The sequence below is a fragment of the Geotrypetes seraphini genome, chromosome 6 (genome assembly GCF_902459505.1).
Source record: "Geotrypetes seraphini chromosome 6, aGeoSer1.1, whole genome shotgun sequence".
NCBI classification, from domain to species: domain Eukaryota; kingdom Metazoa; phylum Chordata; class Amphibia; order Gymnophiona; family Dermophiidae; genus Geotrypetes; species Geotrypetes seraphini.
In genome coordinates, this window is record NC_047089.1 from 189,292,925 (window position 1) to 189,307,066 (window position 14,142).

Sequence of the window (14,142 nt, forward strand, 5' to 3'; positions counted from 1 at the left end):
TTTTGACAGCTGATGCCGGCTTGCCTGTTTTAGCGGCTGAGACTATTCAGGTCTCTCAGCCGCTGCAGGCTGTGGAGGGAGCTGTTTTGGCGGGAAAGACGCCATCTTCTCTGTCTGGCCCCTCCATTTTGTCTTCCACCTCAGGTGACCTTCCCCCTGTTTTGGCTAAGCAGGGGCAGGTTTCTGCTGGGTCCCCTGCTGTGGCAGGGAGTCCCTTGGGACCCTCGGGGGGTTTTTCCCCTGATTTTTTCTTTTCATTATGCAAAGCCTATTTTCAGGCGGCTGGGGGTCCCGGTTGCGCCCAGGGGGTCTCGGGGGGTGGGGTTTCCTCCGCGCTCCCTGCGGCTTTGCCTCTCTCGTCTGACGTGACGTCCCCTCCGCCGCCTCTCTTGTCCAAGCGTCCGCGGGTGTCGTGGGACGAGGATTTGTGGTCGGAGGAACGTGTCGGTCTGGAGGAGGACCTGGACCCTTCTGAGGAATTCCAGGACCCTCTGGAGGGGACGGAAGCTGGCGGCGGGTTGTCGGGTTTCCCGTTCTCCAGTGACGAGGCGTCCGTGGTGCGCCTTTTTCAGAGAGATGAGCTGCCTGACCTTATTCAACAGGTTTCTTCGGCTTTGCGTTTTGAGGACGCGCCGCCGGAGACTCCGCGTGTGGGGGACCCTCTGTTACGAGGGATCCGTTCCGTTTCCCGCTCTTTTCCTATGCATCAGGATATTCGGGATATTATTCTTGAGCAGTGGAAAACGCCGGAGACGCCGTTTCGGCTGGCGCGCAGCATGGCTCGCCTGTATCCCATTCCTGAAGGGGATCGGGCTACGTTAGCTTCGCCAGTCGTGGATGCGGTGGTCTCGGCTATTTCCAAGCGGCATACCGTGCCTGTTGAGGGCGGTTCTGCCTTGCGGGACTCTGAGGAGCGCAAATTGGAGACCATTCTTAAGCAAAATTTTCAAGTCTCTGCCTTTGGGGTCCAGGCGGCTATTTGTGGGGGACTGGTCGCTCGCGCCGTGTTTCGGTGGGCGGAGCGGGTCTTGGATCGAGAGTCTGACGACTGGTCTCTGGTGGATCAGGAGGTAGCGAAGATTGAGATGGCTGCCTCATTCCTCTCGGATGCTCTGTATGACTTGGTGCGGATCTCGGCTAAGTCCATGGCTTTTGGCGTGGCCGCAAGGCGTGTGTTGTGGCTGCGCGCTTGGGCGGCGGATGCTGCGTCCAAAGCTAAGCTTACTAAATTTCCCTTTCGGGGGTCGTTTTTATTTGGAGAGGACTTGGATAAGTTGATTCAGACTCTGTCGGACTCGAAAGTTCCCCGTTTGCCGGAGGACCGTGCCCGCCCGGCGTCTCGGGGTGGTGCGGCCCGGGGGCGTTTGCGGGAATTTCGCAAGTATCGCCCTGGGCGTGGGGCTGCTTCTTTCCAGTCTCCGGGGTTTTCCCGGGGTCGGTTCTTCCAGCGCATGCAGCCCTTTCGGGGGGCCCGTCGGGGGGCAGGGAATCCCTCCGCCGGTTCCCCCGCTTCCCGTCCTGCACAATGACGCCTTGCCGGCGCCCCCCTTGGTTCCGGTGGGGGCCCGGCTGCGCGACTTTTTTCCCAAATGGGCCGAGATCACGTCCGATCAGTGGGTCCTGGAGGTGGTGCGGGACGGTTATGCCCTGGAGTTCGCCCGCTCTCTACCGGATTTTTTCCTCGCTTCTCCATGTCAGACTCCTGGGAAGACGCTGGCGTTTCGCCAGACCCTTCAGCGCTTGCTAGATCTCAGGGCAGTAGTTCCGGTGCCCCCCCCGGAGTGGGGCACGGGCAGGTACTCCATTTACTTTGTGGTGCCCAAGAAGGAGGGGACTTTTCGGCCCATCCTCGATCTGAAAGGGGTCAACCGGGCTCTCAAGGTTCCCTCTTTCCGTATGGAAACGCTGCGGTCGGTCATTCTGGCGGTTCAGCCGGGGGAGTTTCTCACTTCTCTCGATCTGACGGAGGCCTACTTGCATGTTCCTATTCGGGCCTCTCATCAGCGTTTCCTGCGCTTTGCGATCTTGGGTCGGCACTATCAGTTCTGTGCGCTTCCCTTTGGGCTGGCCACGGCTCCCCGGACGTTCACCAAGGTGATGGTGGTCGTCGCGGCAGCCTTGCGGTCGGAGGGCATCCTGGTACACCCCTACCTGGACGACTGGTTAATTCGGGCCAAGTCGTTGCAGGAAAGCTCCCGGGTTACGGCTCGGGTGGTGGAGTTTCTCCGGTCGCTGGGCTGGGTGGTCAACCTTTCCAAGAGTCGGTTGGTTCCGGCTCAGCGTCTGGAGTACCTCGGGGTGCTGTTCGACACCTCCTTGGGGAAGGTCTTCCTCCCAGAGGCCCGGGTGAGCAAATTGCAGTCTCAGATTCGCCTGCTTTTGGCGTCCCGGTGTCCTCGGGCGCGAGATTTCCTCCAGGTCCTGGGGTCGATGGCGGCGTCCCTGGACGTGGTGAGGTGGGCGCGGGCCCACATGCGTCCTCTCCAGTATGCTCTGCTCCGGAGGTGGTCTCCCCAGAGGCACGGGATGGATGTTCCGGTTCCCCTGCGAGGCTTGGCGCGCTGCAGTCTGCGTTGGTGGCTCCGGACCCCTCACCTAGTTCAGGGGGTGGGTCTGGATCTTCCGCAGTGGACGGTGCTCCTTACGGATGCGAGTCTCCTGGGTTGGGGGGCCCAGTGCCTGGGTCACTCAGCTCAGGGAACCTGGTCCACGGAGGAGGCCTCCTGGTCGATCAACGTGTTGGAGACCAGGGCGGTCCGGCTGGCGCTGTTGGCTTTCCACTCCCTTTTGTTGGGCAAGTCGGTCAGAGTCCTGTCGGACAATGCCACGGCGGTGGCTTATGTCAATCGTCAGGGGGGCACCAAGAGCACTCTGGTGGCGCAGGAGGCGGCTCGGCTCATGGTTTGGGCGGAGTCGCATCTTCTGGACCTCTCGGCCTCTCACATTGCCGGGGTAGAAAACGTTCAGGCGGACTTCCTCAGTCGTCACTTCTTGGATCCGGGAGAGTGGTGTCTCGGCGCCGAGGCGTTTCAGTTGCTAGTGCGTGCTTGGGGGCAGCCCCTGATGGATCTGATGGCTACAAGTGGCAACGCCAAAGTACCCCGCTTCTTCAGTCGTCGCAGGGACGGTCTGGCCGAGGGTCTGGATGCTCTGGTCCAACCGTGGCCAACGGAGGGGCTGTTGTATGTGTTCCCTCCTTGGCCATTAGTGGGCAGAGTGCTGCTTCGCGTTGTTCGCCATCCGGGGCTGGTGGTTTTGGTGGCTCCGGATTGGCCTCGTCGTCCGTGGTATGCGGATCTGGTGAGGCATCTGGTGGCGGATCCTCTTCCTCTGCCTCTCGGGTGCGATCTTCTGACGCAGGGTCCCATTCCCATGTTCGACCCGTCTCCCTTTTGTCTTACGGCTTGGCTCTTGAAAGGGGCCGCCTGAGTAAGAAGGGATATTCCGACAAGGTGATCTCTACACTTTTGGGGTCCCGGAGGCTTTCTACCTCTCGGGCTTATGTACGGGTTTGGCGTCTTTTTGAGGAATGGTGCCGAGCGCGGGGAGTGGTCTCCTTTCGCGCTTCTCTGCCTAACATTCTAGAGTTTTTGCAGGATGGCCTGGATAGGGGCCTGGCCTGGTCTTCTCTTCGGGTTCATCTGGCGGCCCTGTCGGCTTTTCGGGGGCTGGTGACAGGTCAGCGTTTGTCAGCCATTCCTGATGTGATTCGCTTTCTTAGGGCGGCCAAGTTGCTCAGGCCTCCCATAAGGCCCTCGATTCCCTCTTGGGATCTCAATCTGGTTCTCTCTGTTCTAGTGCGCCCTCCTTTCGAGCCGTTGGATGGCTGTTCGTTGAAGGACCTTACGCTGAAGTCGGTCTTTTTGGTGGCCATTACTTCCGCTAGACGGGTGTCGGAGCTACAGGCTTTCTCTTGTAGGGCTCCCTTCCTGGAGTTTTCGACGGAGCGGGTTGTTTTGCGGCCTGTTCCTTCCTTTCTGCCGAAGGTAGTTTCTCCTTTTCATGTCAATCAATCGGTGGTCCTCCCGGTCTTGGGTAGTCGGGAGGGTTCTTCTGAGCAACGACAGCTGCGCAAGTTGGATGTCGGTCGGGTCCTCCATGCTTATGTGCAGCGGACCCGGGAGTTTCGGAGCTCCGATCATCTCTTTGTGCTTCTGGCGGGTCCTCGTCGGGGGGCTGGCGCTTCTAAGGCTACTATTGCGCGCTGGATCAAGGAGATGATTGCTTCCGCTTATCTTCTGAGTCAGAAGCCGGTTCCGGAGTTTCTCAAGGCTCATTCCACTAGGGGTCAGGCGGCTTCTTGGGCTGAGTCGTCGCTGGTGCCTCCGGTGGATATTTGTAAGGCTGCGGTTTGGTCCTCCTTGCATTCATTTGTTCGGCATTATCGGGTAGATGTTCAGGCGCGTCGGGACGCGGTGTTCGGTGAACGTGTACTGGTATCGGCCCTTCGGGGGTCCCGCCCGTGAGAGGGACTGCTTTGGTACGTCCCAATCGTAAAGTTAACCTCTACTGGTCTGGAGAGTGCTAAAGAAGGAGAAATTAGGTTCTTACCTGCTAATTTACTTTCTTTTAGCTTCTCCAGACCAGTAGAGGTCCCCACCCTGTCTGTTGTTGTTGTTGTTGGGGCTGTTGCGCGGGCAGTTTTTGGTTTTTGCTGCGGGTTCTAGTATTTTTCTAGGGCCGGGGAGTATTGAAGAACAGCGGCTGTGGCTCGGCTGGCTTAGCTGGCGAGCTGTGGGGACCTTCTTCCTTCGGGAATTTCTCCTCTGCATTTTCCAACAGCATTTTGGGTATGTTATTTGTTACTCCTTTCGGAGTGTTGTTTTTTCTCTCTGTTGTTTTCCAGTTCTTGGTTCTGCTTGGCTATTCGGCAGACTGAGGGAAATAGAGAGGAGGGGCTAGGATATACTGTCCCAAAGTTTTGTTTTCAGTCTCCACCTGCTGGTCATGATTAGATATATACCCAATCGTAAAGTTAACCTCTACTGGTCTGGAGAAGCTAAAAGAAAGTAAATTAGCAGGTAAGAACCTAATTTCTCCTTATGATGGAGAAAAATGCATGAAGACAGTGGCAAAGATTGTTTTGCCCTTTTGCAGCAGTTCATGATCTCCAATGAAGTTGTTTTGTCTGACAATATAAAATCAAGTTTTGAAGATCACCTACCAGAAAGTATCAAATGGTTTGAAAAATATTTTCAAGAAGATGATCCCATGAAATTCGCCTGGATTCAGGATCGTTTCAGAGCCAAACCTCCAGCTGTCTTTACTTCTGAAGAAGAAGAAAAATTCATTGAGCTGTCTTGCGACGCTTAAGACACGATTTAGCAACATGGATATTGCAGAATTTTGGTGTCCAGTAAGCAGTAGTGCACAGAGAATCTTAATTCCATTTGCAACATCCTATTTATGCGAGGTTGGGTTTTCGGCGCTCACTGTGATAAAAAGCAACTACCGAGCGAAAATCAATGTAGAACAAGAAATGAGATTGGCCGTATCAAATTTGGTTCTGAGATTTGAGAAGATTTGTTATGAACAACAATCTCATCCATCTCATTAGTCCTATCAATATTTTTTGTGATTATTTTATTTATATTTGTTGTTGAAAGTTTGGGAACCACTGTTTTAGAGGGTTATTACTTGTCAGTTGCTTTGTTACAGAAATGCTGGCTAGCCACAGACTTCACAGGCCTCTTATAGGGTGATGTCCTTGAACCAGTGGTTCTCAGTCTTCAGCTGCAGGTAGAACAGCATAAACCTATACATCTGATCTAGAGGGACTTAAGGAAAGAAAATTAGCAGGAGAGACTTAATTTCTCTGTAACATTTAATTTAAATAAATAGTGCACTAATGTCTACAGAAGTCTTTGTGCAAAGATTTTTTTGGGTTTTTTTTTTCTTGTGTGTGTTGAACTCCTTTCCACATAGAATGGCCATAATAACACACAAAATTGCATGCAGAACTCATATTAAATCTGTCGCTCTTCATTGCATCGGTCTCCATGTTTGTTGCCTTGACTATGTTCTCCAGCAACAAACTCTATAGCTTGATTGTGCATTGCATGAAGTACTTCCTAAGACATGTTTCAGTCTTCTGGTTAGTTTTATACAGTGTGCTTTCATTTTGGTGTTTTAAAGGTTAAACTGTCCCACCCTACTCATTATTTTATAAACATTTATCATGTTCCTTCAGCCATCTCTTCTGAGTTAAAGAGCTCTAAATTGTTTCAGCTATTTTTTCATAAGGAATGTATTCTATTTCTTTATTTTTGTTGTCATTTGAATCTTTCCTAGTTCTGCTGTATCCTTTTTGAGATGGGGTGACCAAAACTGCACCAAGACTGAATTCAGATGCAGCTGTATCAGAGACTTTTATATAGAAGTGTAATGAGATTCTCATTTTTTTTGGCTTTGCTTTTCTAGCAAACGCAACACTGGAAAATTTCAACATATTGGGCCTGATTCTATAAACTGTACCTAACTCAGAAGGTGCCTAAGAAAATGGCACCTACCACATGTCATTCAAAGTTGGACGCCGTTTGTAAAATCGCGCCTTGCCTTCTTTTTGTGGTCTGTTGCACAGTCAGCGTTTGACCTCTTTGGGTGTGGTCCGTTTCTTGAGAGCAGTGAAATTGCTCCGGCCTCCAGTTCAGTTCCGGCCTAGTTCTTTCAGTGCTAGTTTATCCTCCTTTGAGCCTTGTTGAAGGACTTTACTCTCAAGTTTTGGTGTTTTTGGTGGCCATTACTTCTGCGAGACATGTTTTCGAACTGCAGCCCTTTTCGTTTAGGCCTCCCTTCCTGAAGTTGTCTAGGGAGTGGGTCATGCTGTGGCCAAGTCCCTCCTTTCTTCCTAAGATCGTTTCTCCTTTTCATGTCAACCAGTCGGTTTCCCTTCCAGTCTTGGGTAGTTGGGCGGGCTCTTTGGAGAAAAGGCAATTGCGCAAGTTGGATGTGTGCAGGGTCCTTCATGTTTACATTCAGCGGACCCAGGAGTTCAGTAAGTCGGATCATCTTTTTGTCCTTCTCGTGGATCCTCGTAAGGAGGACAGTGCTTCTAAAGCTACGATTGCATTGTTGGATCAAGGTGGCTATCGCTTTCGGTGTACCTGCTTCAGAAGAAATCTGTTCCGGATTTTCTCAAAGCTCATTCCACTTGGGGTCAGGCAGCTTCTTAGGCTGAGAGTTCTCTTATGCCTCTGGTGGATATCTGTAAAGCTGCGGTTTGGTTTTCTCTCCATTCCTTTGTTCACCATAACTGTGTTGTTGTTCCGGCACATCAGGATAGTGTTCGGTAAGCGTGTTCTTGTGGTGGTCCTTCAGGGGTCCCACCCATGATGGATACAGCTTTGGTACCCTTCCATCTGTGCCGGTCTGGAGGGACGATAAAGAAGGAGAGCTAATTTTCTTTCATTTAGTCCTTCTAGACTGGCACAGATGCCGCCTTTTTGTTTTTGCTTGTTTTTTTGTGAAGTCAATTTTTCTGCAATACATTTTTCTTGGTTTTGGGGAGTTTAATATGAGTAACAACATTTGGTTCATCTGGCTTAGTTGGCAACCTGTGGGGACACTTTGAAGGTTTTTTGTTCTAGTCATTATCCATTAGTGTCTACCTGTCCAGTCCGGACAACTATTTTGTCTTCTCCATTTTGGGGGAGGGGGCATTGTGTTTATAGTTCACAATTCTTAAGTTCTTTTTAGTTCCTGTTGGCAATTCATCAGACTGATTGTAGATATAAACAGCCCACTAGTACTACTGCCAAAAGTCATTGTGTTCTCAGTCTCCACCTGCTGGCAGAGGAACTTAAACCCATCCGTCTGTGGGAGGAACTAAAGAAAAGAAAATTAGCAGGTAAGAACCTAATTTCTCCTTTCTTAACAAGCTGGTACTCACAAATCAAGATTCTGCGCCATTCAGATCTAAAATTGGACTGAATTTTGTCATCTATCATGAGTGTCATGTACTGCATTCCTTTGTCTAGATTTTTTCAAAGTTTAGTTAATTCATATGCCTCATAATGCCTACTAAAACAGAAAGGGAAAACCTTCCTGGCAGAATGGATAGATATGTTGATGGCAATACAAATTCAGCTTTCTAGCTACTAGAAATAATTGTATGCAAGAAATGTGCACAGTTGAAAACCAGGCTGTTTACATGTGTAGACAATTGAGTAGGACAGTAAATAAGTAGGAAGGACGATAGTACTAGTTTCTGTTGCTAATAGCTTGTTTTTTTTGTCAATTTTATTGCTGTTTTTATTTGTTAATTTTTTTGTCTTTGGACACTGCTTTGAGCACATCTTTGATACTGGAAGACAACAAATACATAACTAACTTGTCATGTTGTTTATCAGATGCAGAATGAGTTCACCGTAACACATGTGATTGTGCCAAAGCAATCGGGGGGTCCTGACTACTGCAATACAGAGAATGAGGAGGAACTGTTTCTGATCCAGGATCAGCATGGCCTTGTAACCCTGGGCTGGATTCATGTGAGTAACTGTCCAGGCCCTTTGTCCTGATGTTGTATGACTTAGCTTTTCCCGCCAGGGTAGAATAAACCTGCCACCTGAGAGAGATCTAACAAAATTATGTATATTAGTTATTTGGATTTAACTCACTTTTTCGTTGGTAGCCTAAGACATGTTACATTCAGGGTATAGTAGGTATTTTCTTGTCCCAGAGGGCTTAAAATCTAAGGGTCTCTTATTAAGCTAGGTTAAAGCCCTGTACTTTTAGTTAATAAACTTGTTCCATTGCAAGTAATAAGACTAGCTGTATATAACACGCATTAACTCACATTAACACACATTAAGACAATAATGTAGATTAGTAAATTGGGCAATGAATTCTTTACCCGAGGCAATAGAGGTTAAGGGACTTGTTCAAGGTCACAAGGAGCATTTGACTTTTGGTTTCCTTGGTTCCTAGTCCACTTCTTTAACTTCTTGACATATCAAGTTTCAAGTTTTTATTAAAATTTGATATACCATTCAGAGTGCTAGTTGTCAGAGCGGTTTACAATATAAATAATATACCAGAATTGGTTAGTCACATTCAGTGAGAGAAGGGTAGTTATAAAGGAGAAGAGAGAGTCTAAGTAAAGATAATTTGGGGGGGCATTGTTGGGAGAAAGCAATCTTGAGAGAGACTTGGGTGTGCTGGTGGATGCATCACTGAAGCCATCTGCACAGTGCGCAGCGGCCTCAAAAAAAGCCAACAGGATGCTGGGCATCATAAAGAGGGGCATAACTACAAGGACGCGGGAAGTCATCATGCCACTGTATCGAGCGATGGTGCGTCCGCATCTGGAATACTGCGTTCAATATTGGTCGCCGTACCTCAAGAAAGACATGGAGGTACTTGAGAGAGTCCAAAGGAGAGCAACAAAACTGGTAAGAGGGCTGGAACACTACCCATATGCTGAGAGGTTGGATAGGCTGGGGCTCTTCTCTCTGGAAAAAAGGCGGCTCAGGGGTGATATGATAGAGACCTTCAAAATCATGAGGGGCATAGAGAGGGTGGATAGGGACAGATTCTTCAGGCTGAAGGGGACAACAGGTACGAGGTGGCATACGGAGAAACTGAAGGGAGATAGGTTCAAAACGAATGCAAGGAAGTTTTTTTTCACCCAGAGGGTCGTGGACACTTGGAATGCGCTACCGGAAGAAGTGATCAAGCAGAGTACGGTACAGGGATTCAAACAGAGACTGGATGGATTCCTGAGGGATAAGGGGATCGTGGGATACTGAGAAAGCTAACCAGAAAATATATGCAGAAACCCAACCTGGTCGTGCAGGCAAGACCGGAGGGCTAGGACTTTGATAGGAAGTTAGGACTCAATTAGGAAACCAAGGAGGCATGGGGGCCCCTTCTGGTGATTTAGACAGGTCGTGAACTGTTTGGGCCGCCGCGGGAGCGGACTGCTGGGCAGGATGGACCTATGGTCTGACCCGGCGGAGGCACTGCTTATGTTCTTATGTTCTTATGAAGATGTAAAGAAGAAGTACTCTCCTGTGCTGATGTGTCACGATGCAGGTCCCCCTACTGTTAAGTTGGAGGTGGTTTAGGAGGGGGTCAGGTTGGGTTAGGATGGGTATCATGAAGGAAGTTTAAGGATGGGGTGGGGTAGGGTTAGTCAGGATAGGCACTGAGGAAGAGAAAAGATTTGAGCGAACTATGAAATTCTGAATAGGAGTCGATGGATTTGATATCTAGGAGTGGGGAGTTCCACAAGGAGGGGGTTGTGATCAAGTGAAATTGTGGACTATTTGGCATAGTTTCCCCTACTTTTCTTCTTGCCTTTTTTTCCTGAAGATAATATACTACTCAATCCTTTAAACTTAAGAATTTACATATTGAAAGAGAGGCCCTAGTAGGTGGAACTGTTTCCAACCTCCATCAGACATTGTGTATTCATGGTCTTCCTAAAAATGCCGTAGAACTTATTGCTAATTATGGAATCAAGATGTACGGCCAGTTGGGAGGCTTTCCAAAATTACGCCGCAAATTAAAGAAATTCCAAATTTGGTATTTAGTATTAATCTGCAGAAGGATCAATTTTAGGACTCTCCATAAAGTGCATTTTTCTCAGAATTAAGCTTACAGGGTTCACTGTATTGTGTCTTTCCTGTGTGGTAAATGCCAAAGGGAGATAATACTCTGATACATGCCCTCTGGAACTATAGAAACATTGTGAGTGTTGGATAGTCTTAACTCATTATATGGAGATCTTGTTGGGGTATATGCTTAGAATGTTGCCTTTGGGGTTTATACTGGGGCATATAGATGCAAGAAGGATAAACAATTATTAAGTGATGTTTGTATTGTTGGGAAATAGTATGTTTTACAGGTAATGGACACAGGAAGAGGCACCTATCCTTTGGTAATGATGAAACAATTTCCATACCCTTAACTATCCCTAATGCCAGAAAGTATTTTCTATAGCTTCTCTTCAGACAGATATAGACTTATGGTTGTTGTTAGTTATTGCTTGCCGTTCCCTTTACAATATAAAACAAACTTTTTTTTTTTTTTAATATTTTGAAGGGAACAGCAACCAATAACTAACAACAACCCATTTGTCTGTGTCTGTCTGGAGGGACTAAAAAAAAAATTCTTACCTGATAATTTTCTTTCTCCTTTATCAATATGGGATTTCTATCTATAATCTCTAGCTCCCAGAGCTTATAGTTTTGATCTTCAGCACTGGGGGGTGGTGGTGTAGGGGTTAGTACCAGTTAATAGCATGTTACTCTTAGGGTGTATAATCGCAACCAAAGGGGAGGGTATGTTTGCTCTGAATAACTACATGGGTACATTTCATGCCCCCTCAGCTCTTTTCTTCCATCTCTGAAGGAGACAAAGTTATGCTGTAAGGGGAACATATTTGTAACCATGTTATGAAAGTATTTGGGATCATAAGAACACAGGTCCCTCACACTTTGTTGAGAAGATTGGGTTGCATGGAAGGGTAAGAACATCTGATACTGAAGGGTGTTATAGTGATAATCACTGTTTAGGCTTAGATGGTGGAAAATGTTATGTTTACAGTTTGAGGGTTTAGCTTGACCTGTATTAGTTTCTCTACCAAATAATCATGTTAGGTAGATCGGATCTGGGGATGGTGATTTATGATGGTGTTGTAATGTTATAGTTGTATTATTACTTACGTTTTGTAATGTGTTATGTACATATTGCAATGTATCACCAATAAAAAAAATTTGAAAGTAAACCTAGGAATTCACAATATTTTGTGTAGTCTAGGTTACATATTGTGCTTATTTAGTATGTGGATTATCATAAATTCCTATGGCATGGCAATGGATTTGTTTTTAAGAGCTTATATTTATTTTCCCTCTTTGGGCCTGGCTTTGTTCATAGGACTGGCGGAGGCTAAAGATGTTGTGGAGGTTGTAACCATAGATGGGTTTCAGGATAAAAATGTGTTGAATTCTAAAGATTGCTGCTATTCGCCACTTTTCAAAACTCACTGCAGTGGCTGTATCACCTGCTCAGGTGGTGAAGGAAAAAATATGATAGGAAAACTGTGATTCTTTGTTAATGAAGACTCATAATTCTGTCTTCAGGTTTCAAAAGTTTTTTATTTTCTATTGAGACACCCCTGCTGGCTTTGCTTACCTGCTCTCAACTGCCTCCCCTCCTCCATTCCTTGAATCACATGAGCAGAGGAGAGAATGGAATTATAAGAGGACTGCTTTGTTGACAAGTCTTGTGTGATATAGTAGTTGAGGAGAGGGATGATGCAGCAGTAGAGAGGGCTCTGGGGTTAATAACCTGAAAGTTCCTGAATGTGTTGGTGGCGATTGGAAGGATCTGGGGGGCTAGGGTGATGAATTGATTGTGAATGTTAACAAGTCAGAGGGGGGAAGGCTGTTATTGGTTGAGCAGTTGGGGGATAGAATTAGGTCTGGGCAGTGTCCTTTCTGGTGTGTAGGGGTGGTGGAGCACAGCAGGAGATTGTATGAGAATGTTAGGGCAAGGATATTGAAATCACTGAGGATGAGACATGGATATTGAAGTCACTGAGGATGAGAGAAGGGGATGAGAGCTTGAGGAAGGAGGAGAATCAGGAGTCAAAGTCAGTGAGGAAGGAAGAGTCGGACATATTGGGGGGTCAGTAGATGACTGCTACTTGGAGAGGTAGGGGAGCAAAAAGACGGATGGAATGGACTTCAAAAGGAGGAAGAGCTCTGAGATTGGGGTAGGAAAAAGGGTTGAAATTTGCAAGAGGGTTGTGAGTATCAGCCCCACACCTCCTCCTTGAGGTGAGGCATGTGGGAGAAAAGGTAGCCTCCATGACACAGGGCAGCAGCTGAAATACAGTCATCAGGGCAGATCCAGGTCTCTGTTAGTGTGAGCAAGTGGAGAGATCGAGAGATGAAGAGGTCATGTATGTAGGCAAGCTTGTTGGGAACGAAGTGGGCATTCCATAAGGCATAAGAGAAGGGCAGGGAGGGGTGGTGGTGGTGGTAGAGAAGAATAGAAATAAGGTTGGTGGTATTGCAGTTGGCCTGTAGGTGTAAGGTGGACTGTGAGAATAAGGTGGGAGTTGGTTGGGAGGACCAGGATTGGGGTTGATGTCCCCGGCGGAAAGCAAGAGAAGAAGGAGGATGGTGTGGGTGAGGATAGGAGAGGTGATGGGGCACCTGGGTGAGGTGAGGTGCATGCAGGGAGAGAAGGGATGACCGAATAAGAGGGAGAAAGTGTAGGATCTTTAGAGCGTAGAAGAGGATAAGAGGAAAAGAGAGGCGGTGGGTTTAAAGAGTGAAGGGTGAAGTGTTAAAGTGCACAGAGGCTTAGGGAGAAGGGAAATATTGGGGATGGTTAATATCAGCAGGAAGGGAAGTAAGGGAGTCATAACAGTGGAAGGGGAAGGGGGAAGGGAAACTGGGAAGAAGCTTGGTTGTGGACCAGTCTAGAGAGAAGAGGAACAAGGGCGAAGGTAGAGTATCAGTATTGTAAAGAGACAGTGAGAATGAGATGAAGGGTAAAAATTTTTCAAGGATCAATCTTAATTGTGCAGTTTTTTTAAAATCACCTGTCAAGTTTCAAGTTTATTATCTTTTTAATATACCGACCATCAACAGGTATCTGGCCGGTTAACAATAAAATTATAAGAAAGAGAAAAAAGTCATAAATATTTAAAAATGATGAGTGGACATCAAAAACATAACTGGACAGACATGAAAGTGAGGGGAAAAGGGAAAGGTGGGGAAAAGTTACATGTTTTGAGAAGAGAAAGTGGGAGTAGGGTAAAACATATTGGGTTTTCCAGGCCTACATTACCAATGTCTACCTTTGATGTGAATTGCGCATCAGTAGACGCTTTAGGCCACCTAACACCACTTCCGGCATTAGCCACTCCCACAGTGGTGTTAGGCAGCCTAAAGCACCTACGGAGGTGCAATTCTAGTGCTGATCTTCCAAGTGCCTTGAAACTCAGTTAAAAATGTCATTTAAGTGGCATTTTTTTACTGAGCTTGGGCGCCTAAAAAATTGGCCCTAGTTCCTAGAAAGGCATCTACAGACCAAAGTTGATAAAAATGCTGGCATCACTAATCAGAAACAGGACTGACAAGCTACATATAACTGCATGCCTATTTGAAAAGTTCCAAAAGATGCCAA

At 47.5% G+C, this 14,142-nt stretch overlaps 1 protein-coding gene across 11 annotated transcripts in view; it reads left to right on the forward strand.

Annotated features, from left to right (window-relative positions):
- Window positions 1-14,142, forward strand: part of STAMBP (STAM binding protein) — a 93,466-nt gene that overhangs the window by 49,898 nt on the left and 29,426 nt on the right. For all 11 annotated transcript variants that reach the window (XM_033949453.1, XM_033949452.1, XM_033949458.1 and 8 more), the window contains one exon: window positions 8,349-8,486. In XM_033949453.1, the coding sequence (XP_033805344.1) occupies window positions 8,349-8,486 (138 nt within the window). The remainder of the gene's footprint in view (window positions 1-8,348; window positions 8,487-14,142) is intronic.